This window comes from Cyprinodon variegatus, unplaced genomic scaffold (assembly GCF_000732505.1).
Source record: "Cyprinodon variegatus isolate N-32 unplaced genomic scaffold, C_variegatus-1.0 Scaffold369, whole genome shotgun sequence".
Classification (NCBI taxonomy): domain Eukaryota; kingdom Metazoa; phylum Chordata; class Actinopteri; order Cyprinodontiformes; family Cyprinodontidae; genus Cyprinodon; species Cyprinodon variegatus.
In genome coordinates this window covers 514,806-535,829 of record NW_015150822.1, presented here as the reverse complement: position 1 = coordinate 535,829, position 21,024 = coordinate 514,806, and the positions used below count along the sequence as shown (strand labels likewise).

The window sequence follows — 21,024 nt, the reverse complement described above, 5'->3', positions numbered from 1 at the left end:
CATAATTATTTACCCTTTATTATTTACTATTATTTAGGTCCCTATGTTGACTGAAATATCCTTATTCCACCTGCTATCTCCTTCCTTACTATCGGCACTATTCGGATAGCTCTTTGTTTCATGGAGTTGTTCTAGGTGTTGATTGCTGTAAGCAGGAAGTTTCTTCTGTAGTGGTCTGTCTGGGGAAGCCTCTCTTCTAAAGAGGATACTCACTGCTGTCCATGATCATCTTCACTTTATGAAGAATTCCTCTTTTTTAAATCATCTCCAGAGGTTCTAGAGGAGTTCCTAGAACATAGACAGCCTTCTTAATTAGCTTTTTGAGCTTTCAAAAGTCATATGATCTGATGCTGTCATCCCAGCAGATGATCGAGTGACAGATCAGTCTCCACAACAGACTTATAGAAGATATGTAACATTTATATGTTAACAAGGAACAAAGACTAACCTTTCTTTTATTGACCGTATTGACTTACATTAACAAGTTCAGACATGTGGGTATGTTTTATTGAAATTTATCGTACCCCGCAGATTTCTTTATTTAGCTCCATCCATTTTTGCCGTCACTTTTAGGTGAGGAAGCCCCACAGCATGATGCTGCCACCACCATATTTTTATTATGGGGATGGCAAGTTCATAAGGAAGTTTTTGGCTTTCCAAACAATCGTTGATAGTAGGCCGGACATTTACATTTTATGGCTGCTTTTTAACTGCAAAACTGACTCCAGATGGGATCATTTCAACAATAATTTGAATCTTGTCACTCTTTTCTAAAGGCCATTGTTACACGTTGCACACACAGTAGTTTCTCCCACTAGAGCTCTGAATCTTTTCCGCTTGTACCTTTGAATTGCTTTTATGTTTATTGCCTGTTCATAAAGAGGATCATCTCATCCAATGGATAAATTATGCTGAGATGTTTTTTTACTTACGTATTAGGTCAATTCTAAAAGGTGTTGATTGCCCTGATTCATTGAAACAGGAGTACAGAGGTTGATTCATATGCAAATAACACTTTTCAGAGTTTTATATATATATATATATATATATAAACAATTGGTATAATATTTTTTCTCTTTATTATTTATTAGGTTGTGTTAAAATTGGTTAAGGTCTAAAGTTTAATGTGATCTAGATATCTAAGAAAAGCCTCATATTTTAGCAGGAGCACTTATACTATTTTGCTGCTAACACACAGAGACGCTGCTTTCAAAATACCGGTATATGTTGTCTTTTATCCGGTATTTTTCAGTTTCTGAACTTGCAGAAAACATTTCTGAAAACAGATTTTTCAGGGCATTTTTTTAAATTGTAAAACATTTCATGTAAGGTCTTCAAAATGCTTCCTCACATTGTCTCTGGAAAGCAACTACAGCTCATTAATTTATGTTTTAAATAATTTCATTTTCAAACAAAGTGATGAAGCTTAATGGGCTGGAAAACTGTTTATTTTTAAGCTCCATGGATCTTCTAACTTGCTGTTAGACTCTTCTGAACACATTTTATCATCAATAACTACAAAACAGTTTTTTTTTCTCCATTGTTCTTTTGTTCTTTGTATTTAGACAGATCATGTCTCTGAGTAATTCTCTGATGTATGATGGGCGACTGGAGTGTGGATCGGAGAGGACGGCTTCAGCTCTGCTCACGCTTCCCCTTCTGCCTTCCGTCCAATCGGAGCTCACTTCTTATTCCGAGACTTGTCCCCAGTTGGACTTGTCCTGGTTACAGACCACACTGCTGCCCAGCAATCCTGTCTGCTTCTTGGACTGCTCAGTGGTTTGTAGAAAAAAAAAACCCAGATTGGATTTATTAAGAAAAAAACATCAAGCGACTCATACTTCATGAAAATATGCAGATGATGCATTACACAATGCAGATCTTTTTAGATGCTATACATGCAGCTTGGGTTTAAGTTGTATTACATGTAAAAGTGTTGGTTCCTGCAGGTTCCTGCCTTGGAGTCAGTGGAACAAGGAGGAGTGAGCAATCACACTGAAGCTGCTCTCATACATATGCTTCTGTCTCTTCTAATCAGGGTTAGTTTGCTTCTTAATTCTGTTCAGAGTTAAATAAATATATAAGTAATGTAAAGAAATCAGTGTTCCTATTTCTGGCCTTAAACTGTCTCTGTCTACCAGGCTGGGTGTAAACCTGCAGATATCGGCGTGATCGCCCCCTACAGGCAGCAGCTAAAGAGCATCTCAGCTTTGCTGCAGTCCTCTGCTTTCAGTGGGGTGGAGGTCAATACGGTGGACAGATACCAGGGACGAGACAAAAGTCTGATTGTTTTGTCGTTTGTCAGAAGCACAGCTGAGGAAGGAAGTGTGGGTGTTTCTCTTTTCAGCTCCTGATTTCTACCAAAATTTTTTTCTGACTTTTTGAAGAAAGTTGCATAGATTGGAAGACTGTCCTAATTGTGTCCTGCTTTTCTCAGCTGGGGGAGCTCTTAAAAGACTGGAGGCGCCTGAATGTTGCTGTTACCCGAGCCAAACACAAGCTGCTGATGGTGGGCTCTGCTACGACGCTGCGACGCTACTCACCGGTGGAAAAACTGCTCCAACATCTTCATCAGGAAAACATGATATCCTTTTGGTGAATATTTACTTCTCCCAGTGAACAGGCATAACATTATGGCTACTGACTAAGCATTATTTCTCCATTGTTGCGCCCGTACAATGGTGTGTTTAAAAAGCAGCGATTGGCATTCTGAAGCGGTAAAGTTGCAAAACAGATTGTGGCCATGTAATTCTGTGTAATATTGATAGTACTGGTAGATATATATTGCTACAAACTTTGTAAGTCAAAAGTATATTCAGACTTTTGGATGATTTCTCTGTTCAGCGGAAACAGGGTTTAAGTTGATGTTAGTGGATTCATCAAACTAATTTCTTCCTCCAGGCAGCATTTTGCAGTATTGTTCCCATCTCATCATTTTCTATTGTGCACCCAAAGTGTAAATATCTTAATGGTAGCCATATGTTCTGATGGCCTCTTCAGCAGCATTATGAAGCTGGGTACAAATAGGTTATGCTCCAGGAATGATTTACACAGCACTAGTGCAGGTTTAAGGATTGAATATGCTAGATTGGGAGTTCTCAAACATTTTGGACTGTGGTACCAAGAAATAACAATGCCAGGGACTGGTGACCTCCTAAAAATGCAAATAAATAATAATTAATATATTTATATCTGTTTAATTGACATTTAGTTTCATTATTTTTTATATTTTATTGTCTAATTGGGTTGTTTTTTGTGCATTTCATGAAATGGTACATTAATGGTACATTTTGTTTATTACATAAAGTCTAATATATTTAATTCATTTAATTTTGTCCCTTTCGGCCCTCCATCCACCGCAGCGATCACATCACGATGGTTCTGAAAACCGTCTCCTGTCACCATTTTGTAAACCCTTGTGCCAAACGAGCTGGGTGTGATCACACCTGCATCTGATCGCACCCTCAGGGGTGCAGGACCCCTGCTAGACAGTCATAATGTCCATTCTTAGTCCACATATTTTAGATTTTCCGTATAGGTTGTCTTTTTTTCTATTTTTAACTGGTGCTCAGCAGTTTCTTTTTTTGTGTTATTCTCCTTAACCATTTTTCACATCATCCAGCTCCCACCAGCTGCTCACAAGGCTTTACCCAGCATGAACCTCTGAGGGAGGACCACACATTGGTTTCAGCTCACTGGCTTCTAGGGAAATGGCTGAAGGCCTTTCCTCCCTGATGGTTGGATGTTCATCAGAAGGCCACAGAGCCTCTTTATTAAATAATAAACACAAATTGTTAATGATTTGCAAACTTGGTTTTACTTTAAACTAAAATATATAATAAAATATTAGTTGGGTTGCATTAGAACTAACATTTAATGGTGATTTTGTTTTCCTGATCTGAAAATATCTCAAATCTTTAATTCAGTCCAATTAGCTGATTTTAGTCAATTTTGTATCATTTTGAAGCCTTAAACTTCTAATGTGAAACAAAAATTCTAAGATATTGAAGAACTATAACAGTTGTGCAGCTTTTACTGATGGTATATGTGAATAATTACACTGTGATACTTTAAACAATTTGCTTTGGGGTTTCTTGCTAATGGACTAATGATAGTTTAGGTGCAATTACTGGTACTAAATCCATCATTTTATGCTTCCACAGCAAATATAAGCTCATTATTTATAAGCCTCAATTTAATTTAAGTCCTGTTAACTGAAAAATCAGTTTTGTTACTTTGTTGTGTTGTGTATGCAGGCCTTTAATGTTAAAACCTGATGCTGTAACTGGATTTTTAACTGTCAGTAATGGGACCCCAGGCTTTATAGTATGAAACCTGGTTCCTTACTAGTGAGAGCTAACACCAAACTGTTCTCTGATTTCTCAGCTTAGCAACAGATTTTTCATTTGTATACAATTTTGTCCAACTGCACAGAAACGCTTATCCAGAGGTACCAGTAGTGTATTTTAAATTTAAAAATTTTGTTTACCATAGGTGAATTGAACTGTTGGTTCTAGCTGTCCAACCATGCATTTGTTGTTTCAGATTTATGAATTTAGATTGCTAAGGAGGATTCCTGACTTTTTACCTCTTTTATTTTTAGGGTGACCTCACATGACTGGTCTTTTTTTACTTTTTGTTAAACTTTTGTCTTCTTAATGTTATCTTTTTGTCTAATGTGAATAAATAATGTTTCTTAAACATAAAGTGGTTTGTTCCTTTTGTTGCATTTTGTATGAGTTGTGTTCATGAACACATCACACACCCTTCAGCTGTGTGCAGCACCACATCCACACACGGGCGGATTTACCATTAGGCAGCATTAGGCAGTTATTTACATGTATAGTTAATACAACTATTCCTTATTTGTGCACATTATTTATTTGATAATCCTTTTGCTAAAATGTTTGTGCATTTGTTCAAAAACAGTTCAGCCTTTAACCAATAAAAAAAAATTGAAATGCAACAGACTGGCCACCTTCTAAAAATATATTTAATGACTTAACTCTGTGTTTATTTGTATGTTTTTTTATTTGTATTTTAACCTCAGAATGCTCTGCGGGACCTTACATGCTCAAAAAGATCAGTTATCTGATCCCAAATATGTGCAGAACCCCTGTAAAGTCCTCTAAGGGCTTAAAAGTGGAAGTGAATAGATGTGTGTTTTCTTGACAAAACCTTATAACTAATCAACAAGAACACACTAGTTTGGAATGGAACACATTTTTCAGTTTGTGTAGAGTAATTACTGTGCAGGACTTTCTCAATATTTCTTAAAGTATTTAGCCAATTTGCAACTTATTGCAAAGTTAACAGTAGTGGTATATACTGTCCAGTCATATTCTTGTTTAAAAGAAAAAACAGCAAATTCAGTGAGCTGATGCATTAAATTAAATTCCCTTTGAAAACTTTTCAGCAGTCTGTAGAAAAGCATAAATTAGTTTATTTTAGTTAGCTTATAAATTAATTATAATAAGGATTGAACTAAATTAAATATAATTGACTTAAAATATGTCCCTAATTGGATTAATCTAGTTATAATATTAATCTAAATTTGATTGGTTTCTTTTGAAGTACCAAAACACAACTTTTGTTGTAAATCCCCATATAATAAATAAACTTGACATTCAAAAGAAATTGAATTTGTTGATCAAACAGATTAGTGGTTCTTCGTCTGCTATAACCATTTTCTTTCAGTTTTTTTTAACAACAGGTAACATTAGATTACTTGTGGTATTCATCCAGCTATAAGACAGGTGGACCGTAAACAGACTCTGTAAACAACGTTTGACCTCGTGAAATTGCTTTGTTTGCTGCAACATGGTGTTTTGAGCCAAGTAGTCAAAGATTGTTCATTATCGTCCAAGAGTTTATTTTTATTTGAGGGCAGGGGGCAATGTGACGACTCTTTACAGAAAAGCTGAGTTTTGAAAATCAAACAGAACAACAGAACCAGGTTGGACCTGGCTTCGGGTAAATGATGCAACAATCCAACCCAAATGAATTTTCTTCCACCCAGCGAGGTTTTCTTAAAAGCAGAACTTGTTTAAGTCCAAACCAACCATTCCTTCTGAGGTAATCACATATCTTATCAGCTTTTAAAGTCATTTTTTTCTCTCTCCAACTTTATATTAGTTCAGGATAATAGACCTTTAAAGACCTTTCAAATAATTTCCTTAAATTATTTGAAAGGAACTAATCCTTAAACTTTAACCAGTTTGAACAAGAATTTAAAAACGTCTTTGTGTAAACCTGCCCCTTTATTCCATAAAGATAAAAAGCATTAATGTTCAGGGTCTTTGTTTTATCCTGATTTTGTGTCCTTTTTTTCTACTACATCAAACCATTAATTACAAGAAATTGTAATTCAATCATCATACATGAGACTAATGATTTACTCACGTTAATGAACTTTGTCCACTACTACAATCAGTTGCGATTAAATCTCTTGTTTATCTTTAAAACCATCAAATTAGTATTAGTTCTGAATGTTCACATTGACTTCCTGTTCATCAGATTGTCTCTACAGTCTGATGACTCCCTGCAGTACACTGGTAACCTCTCCAGCTATGTTGATTCGTCCATCATCTCTCACTTCAAGATCCAGCTCCCCACCACGACTCGAGCACTGGTAAGCTACGGAAATGGAAAGATTAAAAACATAATGAACTTTTTGAAGGCTTTCAATCAGGTTTTAGAGCTCATCATTGCACTGAGACAGGTCTGGTGAAAGTCACTAATGATATTCTCATTGCGTCAGATAATTGACTTGTATCTGTACTTGTCCTGTTAGATCTCAGTGTGGCAACCTTCTGCTTCTAAATGCACATAAAGCAGAAGTTATAGTCTTTGGAACAGAGTCTCTGAAAAGAAGCATATCAGTCAGTCACTTCATTTGGATGGGATTAAATTGATCTCAGATTATAAATCTCTCATGTAAATTCCATATATAAGGGGCTTCTTGAATTTCCTTCTTTCATCTCCAGAATATTGCAAAAATTAGAAATGATTCTAAGAAAACAAGTTCTTGACTGGATGCAGTCAACTGGTTTTCCTGGAAAGAAACTCTTAACTAATCTGACTGTATTGTATGTAGAAAGTGCCTTCAGGTGACGTGTTGTGAATTGGTGTTATATAAATAAAGTGAACTGAATTGAAATAAGTTGAAATAAATATATAATGAATCTCAACTTTCAAACATTGATACTGATTTTTCAATTGAGTTAAGAAATATTTGAAGTTGAACTGGACCATCTAAACCCTTTCATTGTAGCTCTGGCTGTATGGTCAAGATTGTTCTGCTTTAAAGGGAATCCATTCCCATCTTCTTCTGTGGAATTTAACAGTTTTCCTCTCAGGGTTCCCATGAATGTATCTCCTTATCATCTCTCTAAATGTTTTGGGTCAAACTTTAAACATAAACTCTCATCGTTATCTTCTTGCTACTCTTCTTCTCAACAGATTCCTGCACCTAATCCTGCTTTAAACTTCTCTAGAACTTTCCCTCTTTCCTGCTTAATGTGTTACTTTTTGTAGATTATGCTGTCTGTTTACTGCTTTTCTCATACAAATATCTGAGAACAGACATATTTTTATTGAGATTAAATTTGACACAGACCCTTTTTTACTGATAAAGTGATTTCTTAAGTTAACAAGCTGTACTGGCTTTTACTTACAGGTATCAGAATGAAGAGGGATCAACACAAATGTGGTAAGCATTTGTGTTTGATTAAGGACAACAGTTTATATGTATATTTTTTTTCCCATGTGTCAATATCTGACTTCACAGTCAAACTTAAATTGTCATATGAGAGTCCCAGTAAAGGACAACCCAGAGCCTTGACAGAAAATCCCCCAAAACAAAAAACAGAACCTGCTGTTTATAAGAACTCACCAAGCATTTTCTTTTTTCCAAGTATTTTTGACCAGTAGCTCCCCAGTACAGTGTGGGCTGACCCTAAAAAAGCAGAAGGTACGTATTTCAGATGAAACATAAAATATGTGTCAGCCTTACTCAAGAAATGTTTTTTTAAGCTTTAAGCACTTACAATAGAACTTGATTAGGATGCACACTACAACAGAATCAGGGTTATCTGTAGGCAGTGGCGGTTCTAGATCATATTTCCTAGGGGGGCCAGCATGTTTTAATGGGAGCACAGAACATCACGGAACAAAAAAAAAAAAGTAAACTAAAAAGACTGCGGAAGAACCAAAGATATCCTCACTTCATTTAATTCAATTCAGAGTTTATGTTGTTCCAATTGGAAATTTATTTATTTATTTTTATCTTAGTTACCTAAAGTTTACAAAAATGAATTACCATGGGAAAAAAGCAATATAAATACTCAGATGCTAAATAAATATCTACTAAAGATAAAAATGAAGCTATTCTTTGCAATATTAGGTCAATGCACAATTATAATCAGGACTATTTTATATTTTCACTTATCTTAATTGACAATTACCAGTTTTAACAAATTATAATTAGAACTGTAGTACAACTGATACATTCAGCTGTAACAATTTAGCATTTGTTTTCTGTTTGGTTCAAAATAATATTTAGCTCATGAAAATGGGACTAAATCCCTCACCTTAATCTTTAAATATTAATTGAAACTAAATTGTAAAGAAAGAAATGAAATGGGTCCAAAGGAGCTATCAGTCACTGTATCTGTTCCAGCACATTTCATCATTAGAGTATATTGTGTCTTCAGTACAGGGGCCATAACATTGGCCCCAGTTCTACAGAACCTAAAACAGAACCTCCCATGTCTGTAGCAGGGCTCATCTTACCACACACAGGATCTTCTGGGATTCCAACCCACGGTGCAAAGTACCTGGAGTAGAAGTCAAATCCTGGCTTACAGTCTGGGGACCCTGATGTCAAAATAAAAATAAGTTAAGGAGTAGATGTAGTTATTAACTTCATTTGAGATCCTAAAGAGTTTAAATAACTCTGTATTGGTTATATTTATAAGCGACTGAGGGCAAGTTTTTTTTTTATTTAAATTTTTTTCTAAGTCAGAGAGTTAATGTTTACAGGTGCAACTCATCTGACAGGGCAGGAGAGATGGAAATGGCTTTTGATTACCTTTCATTGTAACAATCACGCCATGGACTCTACCACTACAGTCACTGTTCAGAAGAGCAGCATGGTCGACTTTCAGGCTGGTTAGCACTGACCTGGAGACATTACACACATACACACCAAATACTTTGTTCAGTGCTTTTTGAAAGAAGAGCAGGAGGTCAGAGATGGGAGTGTCTTGAAATTCTGACTGGAGTTGGGATAGTTTTCTTGGCATGCTTCCTCAAAATAAAGGGTTTTAAAAGGTGACCTTTCACAGCTGTCCGACAGTCGAATCAACAGCTTCTTTGTTTCCCGGCTCAAGTAGATATCCTGAACTGGATGGTTCCCCACTGTCACCTGCATTAAATGCAAACATACACGAACATATAATCAGCCCATTGAGATATTTTTAAACAGATAAGCTTGTGAACGATGCATGTTTGATTACTGACCTTTACGATATGTTTAAAGTCAGTGAGATCCTGTGAAATATAAAACACATGTAATCTTAATAAAGGTTTATTTGATTTATTTTTTATCCATTGTCATGGATGTTTCACAGCTACTGCAAACAAAACATGTTAAATAACATTTGATATAGAAAATAACACATTTTATATATATATAAAATATAACATAACATAAAAGCATTTCAATATTTAAACCTCATGTATATAAAACCTACCAGGAAAAGTATGCGTTAAAGATGTGATTAAAAAAGAAACACAGGACTCTCTTATAGGATCATTGCCCTGTCACCGCTGATATCTTCAGATTTTCAAAATTCACTTGTTCCCACTACTGTCCCTTTTTCTTCATTCACAAAGAATCCCTGCAAATTTATACTCATCAGATTTACAAAAGGAGAATAAAAACTAGAATAGGTTGTGATCTTTGAAAACATTTTCCTTTATATTGAGGGAAAATATTGTCATGTACACATTATTAATCCATTATTGAAAACTACAGAAGCATCTTACTGTATCAGAGAGGGACACAAAGGTTTTTGGTGCTGCTATATTTACTTAATTTAGCATAACTATGGGAAGCTTTTCCCTTTGATTTAGTGTTTTTTTAGTTCTCAACATTTGTTAACATCTTCTTATTGTCAGATATTAAAACAATTTGTTATATCCAGAGTTAAACTTTGAAGAATTTGATAAATTGGGATTTTCACTGTTATAGTTATCTGACCTGGGCTGGCATTCCTGCTATAGCCTGCTTTAATTAATCTTCCCATTAATTTTACAGGGGTCATGCTGTTACTGTGTATTCTTCAGCTAAAAAGTATCTTGCTTTACAATAACATTAAGTCTATGCTAATATGACTTTTGCTCTAAGTGTATATTTTATACGTCATCTAAATGTAAACACCAACACAGTTTAAAGTATAGTTATCCCTTCATAGAGCCTTTCTCATATATATATATATATGCAACATTGGGTTTGCTAGTGTCCTGCTGCTGCAGAAAGCATGCAGATTTTTTTTTATTTTTGCTCAAATTGTTGATTTTTCTTTTTTTCTCTCTTTTTTTTAATGCTTTAACTTTGTAAAGCACTCTGTATTCATATCAGTGAAAGGTGTGGTATATATGATAAAGATATACTTAATTAATTTACCTACCAGAGAGAACCTAGATCTCTTCTAATTTTCTGTAGCTTTGTCTTGATGTGTTCTTGACAGTGTTATGTACCTCCTTGGTGGGTGGGTTCAGAGGAAAGTCCATGACATATCCTTCTTTTTTCTTGGTCACAGCTAGAGCTCCACTTCTGGTCTCAAACACCAGTGTTGGGTTAACATTATCTAAGGAAGCATATATGATACACTTCAGTTTGTTTAGATTTTTACATACGTACTTCACATTTGTACTTATTTTACAGATCTCCAGTGAATGACACTCTGCCTATGGTGTATATATGTGTGTATTAGACGAGTCTTACTTTGATGCTGGAACAGTACGGCTGCAGAGGCCAGTGTGGCATGGCCGCACAGATCCACTTCAGTTGTCGGTGTGAACCATCTAAGGCGAAATCTTTTTCCTGTTGTTTATATGATTTAAAAAAAAGATGTCTTATTAAGCAAATCCATTTAGTCCTATCTATGACTCACTGTCATAGACAGTCTACAAGAAAAGTTTTTACCAAGTTAGAAGTAATAATTTACTGCCAAACTCTTAGCAATTCAAATCTCAGCAGGTATATGTCACCAGTAATTTGGAATTATATGTAATTATTAAGAATTATATGTAAATAGCTACCAGAAGTAAATGTATCCGCAGCGTTGATCAAGGTAATAAAAGCTGTTTCTGACAGGTTCATCTCTGCTGCTATCTTATGATACAAATCATCATTCAGCTCCTGTTAAAAAAACAAAGCAAAACAAAAAACACAGGATAACATAAACTCAGGTATGATGCAACTGAGTAATGGCTCAGGCAAAGGTTAGTGTGTTTAGCTGCACATTCTAAGACTAGTGGTGTGATAGTGTAACGCCTTTAACCTGAAACTGTTTACTTTGCAACAACTGTAGCTGAATCAATAAAGCATCTATGTTTGATTTAATCCCAATCAGAGATATTAACAATTTAATCCTTCATAGGATCAGATTTTATCTCTTGTCACATGGTTTATAAGTCATAAATTTTAAAACACTTTGACTGATAATGCAACACAAACATGCAAACTCACATGCAGAAGTGGACAGACAGCCGCAGGATTTCCTTTGAATGGTAAATTTGTGAAGGCATCCAGCATATAAACAGGAATCTCCATTTTTTTAAATCAATAATACGTCTTAAACTGAAACAACGCGGACAGTGTTGGTGTCTGTTGCAGAGCTGCTGTCCTTGGACTTTCAACCTTCTCTGTTTGGTTTGCACACTGGAAGCTTCAGCGACTCCCCCCTCACTTCTTCCAACTTCCATTGGTTCGGCATATCAGAAGCAGTTAGTGGTGTTGTAAGTATATGGAGCTAAACTGGCACCAGAAAAAGCTTTTTTCAGCCTACAAAAATATAAATTAAAGACATTTGATGTTAAAGTTTGGCCCTGAAAAAGTAAAACAACAATGGCAAAAAAAGCATTTCAAATATTTTGCTGTATGTATGTGTGTAAATTGTATTCAGTTTAGATTATTTTAGTTTTACAGTATAAACATCTGCTACATCAAATAGACAACCCTCCTTATTGACCCAACTAGAGCAAGGAACTTCTAAGACAAAGCTGCCCTAGTCCAGTCCATAAGAGTTACCATCATGCATAATTTCTATAGTACACTTGAACTAAATAATGACTTGTCGGCAGACCTCTGCAGAACTGAAAAGGGGAATGGTGAATGAAAATAACATGGGTCACGATGAAAAGCCCAAAAATTACAGCTAAATATTTGGCAAAACAAATTTCAGCAGAAAGCTGTCAGTTGTAGAGATTTTATTTGTCCTTGAACCTTGGTCAAAAGAAGACATATATTGCATTAAAGTCCACATTACACCTGGGTACAGAACTAGAGATAGGTGTCTATTCTACTCAAAATTTATAGCAATAACCTTTTTGGTAAATTTAAATTGAGAAGTAAATACAGTATATAATTGCTTTTGAACATAGCAACTATATTAAGCATTGAGTTATTGTATTGTAATTTAAATAGAACAAATATATTTATTTTTAGAGAACACATGTTGTTCATGTCGATCTGTCAGCTCCCCAGGCCAGTAGGTGGCAGTATTGCGCTTTACAGTTGGTTTTCCTGCCTTGCGTCACATAACACCCAACGAGGAAGAGGCTACCTGAGCGCGTTTCCTGATAGTGAAATTCTAGGAGCTGGAAAACACCGGGGTAAATAGAACAACTCTAGTATTATTTCTGTCTGGAAATGATTTTCACTTGATTGGTAATCCGTTTAAAAGTATTATCGGGTTTAGTTTACCTGTTTTTTGCTTACAAATTAGTTAGAATCGTTGGTGTAGCTGTAATCGTTGCTTTGCAGTTGGCCTGCTAAGTGCTACACCGATGAAGCTAACATCTCGTTAGCTCGAAAGAGGAAATGCGTTTGCTTAAATGCTGTATAACTCGGCGTATATGCATTCAAATGTTAAAATTGTGTCCTGTTAATAAGTAATAACCACTATTTATGGGTGCAGATACGACAGCGTTCTGAATGAGTTTAAAGGTGAGCGTTGTTACCTTAATGACACCTGACGTTAGATCTACGGCTGCTAATAGCGTGGAAATGTAAAGCAGTTTCTCCTGTCATCTAAAATCGAACACTATGTACTTCCGTATAAGAGGTTCACCTTTATAATTAAATTTAATGTTTCCTGGATTTATGTGAAATCGATGTCAGATCTTGTTTTTTTTTCTTTTGCTTATTATTCAGTTTAAATGTAAAAACTCAATCTGAATTATTCAAAGTGTGTTTGATCCGTTGCCATTATTTCAATTTAATACTTATTTACTTTTCGCTTGTTTCAAAATCTCTTTAAAATGTATGTTTTACGGCTTCCCGTTTCCCCCTGCTTTTTTTTATACCTGAATTTTCCAGGTATACTGTGACAGTAAACCATATTTCTATGATATAGTGATATTGTTTACATAAATTATGTAATGATAACATAAAATCGTCATAATCAATGTTTCTGCTCATTTTTGAAAACTTTCACAGTTAATTGTAAAATTTGGTTATATTTGGTGGGGGGGTTATTTTAAATAATATTTGAATATTTGGCCACATGAAAATTACTTCTTTGTTTAAAACGCTGTTTAAGGGTACAAAAAGCTAAGTAGCACAATCACCATTTAGTTGACCCCAACAATTAATGGTAATGTTTATGATCATAACATTCAGTGTAAGAACTCTATGATTAAAAAAAATTTCTTGGCTTTTATTGTCTGACAGAAAGGATGTCTTCAAATGATGATGGGTATGTGGTCCGTATCAGAGGACTTCCTTGGAACTGCTCAAGGGACGAAGTGGCTAGCTTCTTCTCTGGTGAGAATAAACACGCATATCAACTGAACTAGACTACTACTATGAGTTCTGCTAATCACGATAAACAGGTGTTTGTTTCAGGAAATTTGGTTTACTAAAAAGACCCCAGGTCAATGTGTATCCATATTTTCTACCAGTATGTTGCTTTTTTGTCCCTTTTGTAGCTTCTTTTTCTTTCAGAAAGCAAAAAAACTATTTTTTTTTTACATTCACATTGCATATGAGTTTATTTCTCTTCATAGTTAAGTGTTTTTGTGAATTATGGAGAAAATTAATCACTAAAATTCCCACACCATACCTGTATTATTTGCCTTGTTTTTTTCCTCTTGTTTGTATTTGTTTATGTTCTGATCTGCATTTGGATCAGTTGAAATGTATATAATCTGACGATTAAGACCCTAAAACAAAAACGGAATACAGATATAATTTTTGTAATTGACATAACAATTTAATAGCATTAATAGCTTGCAATATCAAGTTGTTGGTTTGTTAGTATAGGTCCAATTCCTTCACCCTGGATGATGACTTGATGAAATGACAAGCACCTTCGGGGAATTGTTTTGATTCCTCAGTTGTAGTGTTAAATGGCTAAATTAATTTTCATCAATGTACATAATTGACTGTTTTCTTTGAGGCCATTGCATCCAGACCTTTCTGTTTAGTTGGTGTTAGAAACACTTGTTGCGTGTTATTAATAGCTCTGTTGAAATCTGATCAGCTGCTGTGGCTTTTTGTAAGTAGAATATTGAAATGATCGTATGTTTCTGCAGACTGTGACATTGTGGGAGGCGCAGACGGAGTATGTCTGACCTACACTAAAGAGGGTCGTTCCACCGGCGAGGCATTTGTTGAGCTACAAACAGCTGATGATTACAAGAATGCACTTGCCAAGGATCGTAAATACATGGGACACAGATACGTAGAAGGTAAAACTGTAATAAACCTTTGAAATGTATGATTTAAAATTTTTTATTTTTTTTGGACAGTTTTGTCTCTAAAGCATTGTTGTTTATTTATAAAATTATTTACGGTTCCTGTGTTGCTTTTCTGTTTCAAATTCCTCCAGTTTCCTGCAGAGCTTTAGTTGTCAATATGTAAATACGAGGAATATGCTTTCTTTGTTTGATATTTTTCTTTGGAAGAAATATGACAGTGTTTCTTCTTAAACTATCTTTCTTGCATAGTTGTTGCTGTGTTAATATTTTCCTATGTTCATGTGTTTAAAACAGTGTTTAAGTCAAAACTTAGTGAAATGGAATGGGTGCTGAGACGTAGCGGCCCTCCTCCTGACAGCTGCAATGGCTGCATGCTAAAATTAAGAGGACTCCCCTTTGGCTGTAGCAAGGAGGAGATTGTCCAGTTCTTTTCAGGTACACTAATGTTGAAATGTTTATGTAGCTTTTATCATTTATTTTAGAGCAATGCGTCTTGGGTGGAGAAAATTTGTTCACGTTTATAGTCACTGTGTTTAAATTATGATATTGTTGGTTAAGTGCATAAAGACAGGGAAAAACAGGTAAAATGTACAGTATGTTGGTTAATGGGTGATTTTTCATTCCTATGGAGCTAATTATAATGTACTAATGTATTAGAATGTACCAATGTACTCTAAAGGTAATTTGTATAACAAATGGGTATGATCCTTATACAACTTAAAAGTCCAATTTGGTCTAAACTCAATTCATTTCAGTTCATTTAAAATTTGTAACTGTAGTATCCAGAAGCATTAAGAAAGAAATCACAATTTGCTAAATTCTTTCCATTATAGTTCAGTTTTTCTATCCAAAATTCCACTTCATTAAAAAACGTCAAAGTTTGAAAATAATGCAAAAACAAGTACTTGATTTACTACATTTTATCTCCATCATAGTTTAAAACCTTATTAGTACAGTCAGAATATTATTGTTAAAGAGTTAGTTTTAAATTCAATTACTTATTAGTGGTGCATATAATATATTTATATGTTGTTGTTTTTTTGGAAATTGCACGTAACTAGAATGCTCCCTCAGTTGACTATTAGTATTTCTACCATAACTTAGATTTTCAGGTCTGAAGTAAAGTTTATAACAAAACATGGGTATCAGTACATAAAAATGTCAAATTAGGAAAATTGAGTCTCTAAAATAATTCTATAAACTACAGTTGTATTCTCATTAGATACTTATATTACAAAGACGCTGATTATGCCTTATGAAATGTTAAATTGTATGAGCTGGGTTGGCTTTACAAATTTTTCATTACCCATAAAATGGATCTGGAGTCAGTATTATTCTAATATCGACTGTCTTCTATCAGTCCTGAACTATTAAGAGCGAAGACCAAACAATCACACCTAAAAATTAACTCTCACATAAACATATTGAAATGATTAGGGGTAGTAAGCAGAATTTAAACATCTGTACTTAGGTAACGGTTGTTGCACTGTAACTTTTTATACTGACTCCAGAACCACATTTGTTTCGTTTTACTGCTGGGGACATTATTTAATTGTTACTCTTATATTACAATGTTTGTGAAGTTTTACAGAGTACTGCTGACAATGATCATTGATGACACTAATCCTCAAAGCTCCACTGATGCAGTGGGTGTTGTTCTCAATTCTCCTACCAGTCTACCTACCGACCTATGTATTTATGTGTGCTTGGGTTGAAGGGTTCAGAATCGTGCCAAATGGGATAACTCTGCCAGTGGACTACCAGGGGAGGAGCACAGGGGAAGCCTTCGTGCAGTTTGCCTCAAAGGAGATAGCAGAAAAGGCTCTGGGGAAACACAAGGAAAGAATAGGGCACAGGTGGGACGGATGGGAGAGGGATGGGCTGGACTGGGTTGGGTTTTTCTATGGCATTTTATGGATGATCATTTTAGAATAATTGTGGTTTTACTTAGATGGGTTGAGGGGTGGATGAATGATATGTATGGGTCTGTGGGCTGTACCATTTCTGGAGGGGGAAAAGGAAAACTGGTTGGGGTTTTTAATAAAAGTGGCTTTAATTGGGTTTCCTGTGATGAACAGAATTTTGGGGCTCGTAAAGGTGTTTATATTGGGCACAGTTCATGCTAATTATTAAAGACAGTGACGTTTGAAGGTGTTAGACTGTTTATCCTGAGCAGCGCAGACGTATTTACACCTCTGAACTTTTTTTTTTTTTATTAATGTGTGAGTTTATAATCTGGATGTGTAATTGGGAGATTTAATAGGATGGACCAAAACAAATCTTTAACAAAGTGACTGAAAATAGATGTAAATAGAAAATAGATGCTTTATAATTAATATTTTATAAATAACATTTCTATATTGGTTTTCTCCCCCTTTACTCTATACAACCTGCAGCATCCTCTTGCTTTCAAGAAGTCCCTATTTAGGTATTAAGTAGATCTAAGACACCAGCAGTTTAGTTATAGAACATTAGTGAACAAACCGCAACCTTATAACCCAGAAGTTCAGATGGATGGAAACTGAATTCTACTATATTCTTAATATTTGTTAGAATTGCCTGGTCAAATTCCAGTCTTAAACCCAGTAAGTACCCTTTGTCAAATTTTCAAACTAATATTTATATATAATTTCCATCTGGTCTAAATTAAACATTTATTTTGTACAGACAGCTACAACTTTATTTTAACTTAACAATGTGCCCATTTATGGGTTGTTGTAATACAAAAAACATAATTTAATACTTTGAGGTCTGAGGTTATGTAATAAAATAGTTCAAAGGGTTTAAATAATTTTGCCACCTCTATAGATGCAGTGGTTTGCGGCCATCAAAGCATCTCATGGATGCTCAGTAGAAAGTTCAAAGCAGCCCTAAACACCCAGTTAGGATTAGGCCATAAGCTTCAGTGGTGAGGTTGTTACAGACATCTTTAACTGTGAGCAAATAACCCAGCTTTTATTTATTTAATTTATTTGGTTTTATATTTTTGCTTTTTTTTCCTTTTTAATATTTTTTATAGCTGTGTAAGGATGTTTATCTTGTGTCTGTGATGTCTGCTAGTTACAGATGTTAGCTTTTTCTGCACTTAAAGCGTCTAATCTACTTCCCCATTGTTCCTTGGGCCTCTCATGTTGCAGGTACATAGAAATCTTTAAAAGCAGCCGTTGGGAGATCAAAGCCCACTATGACCTTCCCCGGCGGGGGGGAACAACCCAGAGGCCTGGGCCCTATGACAGACCTGTAGTAGCAGCCCCAAGGGGAAGCCTTTATGGGCCTGGACGCAGTGTGGGTCTGATAGACAACATGAGGAGTGGAGGCGGTTATGGAGGAGGTAAACTCCTGTATTTACATTCACCTTTAGAAAGAGAAACCATTACTAACGGTTTTACGAACCCAGAATAAGTTTGTTTGGGGGAAAAAAATGGACTTATCATCCTGATATATCGTCCTTCTCTTCTTCCTGTGATTATGCAAAGAAAACTTTTAAGTGTCATCTATATCATTTATTAGTCCTGCTGTACAATCTAATGTTTTGTTTTTTGTTTTTCTTTTTGCTATATGTCCAGGTTACAGTAGTTTTGACAACTACAATGGTCTCAATGACTATGGTTTTAGTGATGGGATGTTTAATGACCGAATGAGAGGAGAGAGAGGAGGAAGAGGTAAAGATCAAAGGATAACATAAATACAAATAGCTAAAAGGAAACATTGTTTTAGTAATATATTTGCATTTTAAAGATCTAACATAATTTTACAGTTAGTCTTATATTTTAAAATGCATCCAAAGTATGTTTTTAAAACTTGTCTGAAGATGTTATTATTTAATTAAATAATATATCCTGATTGGTAAATTTCTGAGGTTCATTCTGTTTTTTTATTTCCAGGAATTGGAGGCCACGGTTATGGTGGACCGTCTGATGGTGGCTCAGGTTTCCACAGTGGCCATTTCGTGCACATGAGGGGTTTACCTTTTCGGGCCACAGAGGGCGACATTGCAAAAGTAAAATAACTAGTTAATGATTTATGACTTCCTACGGATATTTAATGATTGTATTAGGGTATTACCTGAAAATGTTAGCAATCTCTCTTAAACAGGGGTGAAATATGAGCTAAAAAGGCTATCGAGTCATTGCATTGTCTCCGGGAACAAGTTAGTCATTTTAATCTAGCCTTTAAGCCATTTTAAAGGTTAAATGTATGTTTTTTGTTTTGTTTTGGTTTTTTTATAGAATTAGTAGAGCAGTAGTAGTATGATTTAAAGTTAGACTCTGTTGTTAGTAATCTTTCCCTGGCCATTAATAATAGAAAATACTGCTGCACAATTTCAGAGTCTCAACAGTTTTTTTTTGCTTTGTGTTTTTTTTTTTTTAAGTTCTTTGCTCCACTGAATCCACTGAGGATCCACATTGATATGGCGCCTAATGGGAAGCCAACTGGAGAGGCGGATGTGGAGTTTCGCTGCCATGAAGATGCGGTGGCGGCCATGTCCAAAGACAAGAATCACATGCGTATGTGACTCTCTTTTGTCCTTTCACTAATGATCAGGAGACTTGCTGATTAGTTTTAGAATAGAATGTCCCTTTATTGTCCAACAACGGGGAAATTACAGTGTTACGGCAGAAGCAAAAGATTATTGCAGAAGTGTTCACACAATGTGGACCTTAGAAAGTGTATAAAAATATCAGAATAAGTGACAGAGATAAGAAAATAAACAAAATACTGCACTGTACTGAGTTTTTTCAATATAAATACTGCATCTGGAGAATAAATGATCAATAAACAGCGGTCGACATTTTCTGGTGGCAACACCAGAGGGAAAAAAAAAAAAACAGCAGCATGTTACTTAACTAAGACTTTAGTGTCGGTATGTTGCATTAGTCAGACTTAATTTTGGCTAAAAGAACAGCATTTAAAACCTCACCTCAATTAAAGCACCTTAATATGTGCAGTACTGGTCGAAGGAGTGGATGGAGGGCAACATTAAACAGCAGGAGTATAAATGTTTGTTTTCTCCACAGAGCATCGCTATATCGAGCTGTTCCTTAACTCAACATCTAGTGGAGCACCTGAAATGAGTGAGTTCTCTATCATAAATCACCTCAATACTAAATAAATGTTGTAGTCCAGAGAGTAATATATATATATATATTTCGAATTGCAAAGCTTTTAACGCTTTTCCTTTACATTCTCAGGCCGTGGGGGAGGCGGTTACTACAGCAGCGGAGGAGGAGGAGGCTCAAGAAGTGGAGGACTACGAGGGGTGTACTGATGTCCCCCAATTGTCCTCTGATAAATCCTGGAGTTTGTCTGCGTCTTGGAACACCTGTTTTAATATTATAGCATTTCTTATCAGGAAAGCTGATGGTAGTCACTTATTGTGTTACAAATGACATCATTTAGTGCAGAGCTGTGACAATTTCACCCCACATAGAATTTAGCCTGCAGCTCTGTTTCGACACCATACCTGAAGATTTAATATAGGAGAAAACACTTGCTTCCTTTGGTAAGAAAACAAAATCCTAGTCCCTTAGTATCTTGGGAACATATTTGTATTTTGACTGTTTGTTCTTACATTTTGTATATTTGGGTATTGTAATACAATTATCACAAATATAAAAGAGGTTCTTGCATAGAGCAAAGAAAGAAATGTTTGGATTCGAGTAGGAACATTTACATTGTTTTGGTGCTGTGAAAAAAAAACAACACAATTTCATCCCAAAGATTATTGTTTTTGTTTTTTTGTATACAAAAATGAAATAACACGCTGAAGTTGCAGGACAGAACATAGTCAGGTCAGATGTGATCAACTGAAAACTTAAAAAAAAAAAAAAAAAAACTGCTGTAAAAATGTTCTTTATATTTGATGTTTTGTAAAGGATTTCTTTTTTTATTCTAGATGAATTTGTTAGACCATCCAGACAAACAGATTTCAGATCAGCTTTCCTGGTTTGAAAGGTTTTATGTGTATTTTTTTTTCTTGCTTTTTATTAAATGTTTTCACAATTCTTCAGAGTTTAAAGTCTAAGTTGAATA

At 35.2% G+C, this 21,024-nt stretch overlaps 3 protein-coding genes across 4 annotated transcripts in view; 2 read left to right on the top strand and 1 right to left on the bottom strand.

The window, feature by feature from the left end:
• The window catches only part of dna2 (DNA replication helicase/nuclease 2), an 18,874-nt gene extending 14,181 nt beyond the window's left edge, over positions 1 to 4,693 (top strand). For both annotated transcript variants that reach the window (XM_015386485.1, XM_015386484.1), the window contains exons 21-25: positions 1,566 to 1,779; positions 1,950 to 2,039; positions 2,142 to 2,327; positions 2,438 to 2,584; positions 3,614 to 4,693. In XM_015386485.1, the coding sequence (XP_015241971.1) occupies positions 1,566 to 1,779; positions 1,950 to 2,039; positions 2,142 to 2,327; positions 2,438 to 2,584; positions 3,614 to 3,667 (691 nt within the window). In that variant the 3' untranslated portion in view covers positions 3,668 to 4,693. The remainder of the gene's footprint in view (positions 1 to 1,565; positions 1,780 to 1,949; positions 2,040 to 2,141; positions 2,328 to 2,437; positions 2,585 to 3,613) is intronic.
• Positions 4,694 to 5,870: 1,177 nt separating this feature from the next.
• pbld (phenazine biosynthesis-like protein domain containing) lies at positions 5,871 to 12,007 on the bottom strand. The gene is made up of 10 exons (XM_015386486.1): positions 11,759 to 12,007; positions 11,329 to 11,428; positions 11,012 to 11,110; positions 10,765 to 10,874; positions 9,523 to 9,552; positions 9,339 to 9,427; positions 9,092 to 9,183; positions 8,794 to 8,877; positions 7,895 to 7,957; positions 5,871 to 6,636 (listed from the first exon to the last, which is right to left on the bottom strand). The coding sequence occupies exons 1-10, from the start codon at positions 11,840 to 11,842 to the stop codon at positions 6,524 to 6,526; spliced, it is 864 nt and encodes a 287-aa protein (XP_015241972.1). The 5' UTR covers positions 11,843 to 12,007; the 3' UTR covers positions 5,871 to 6,523.
• An 822-nt stretch (positions 12,008 to 12,829) lies between these two features.
• On the top strand, positions 12,830 to 20,691 carry hnrnph3 (heterogeneous nuclear ribonucleoprotein H3 (2H9)). The gene is made up of 11 exons (XM_015386491.1): positions 12,830 to 12,903; positions 13,964 to 14,056; positions 14,827 to 14,982; positions 15,286 to 15,426; positions 16,709 to 16,847; positions 18,129 to 18,322; positions 18,558 to 18,653; positions 18,876 to 18,991; positions 19,364 to 19,499; positions 20,010 to 20,066; positions 20,184 to 20,691. The coding sequence occupies exons 2-11, from the start codon at positions 13,969 to 13,971 to the stop codon at positions 20,258 to 20,260; spliced, it is 1,200 nt and encodes a 399-aa protein (XP_015241977.1). The 5' UTR covers positions 12,830 to 12,903; positions 13,964 to 13,968; the 3' UTR covers positions 20,261 to 20,691.
• Positions 20,692 to 21,024: the final 333 nt, after the last annotated feature.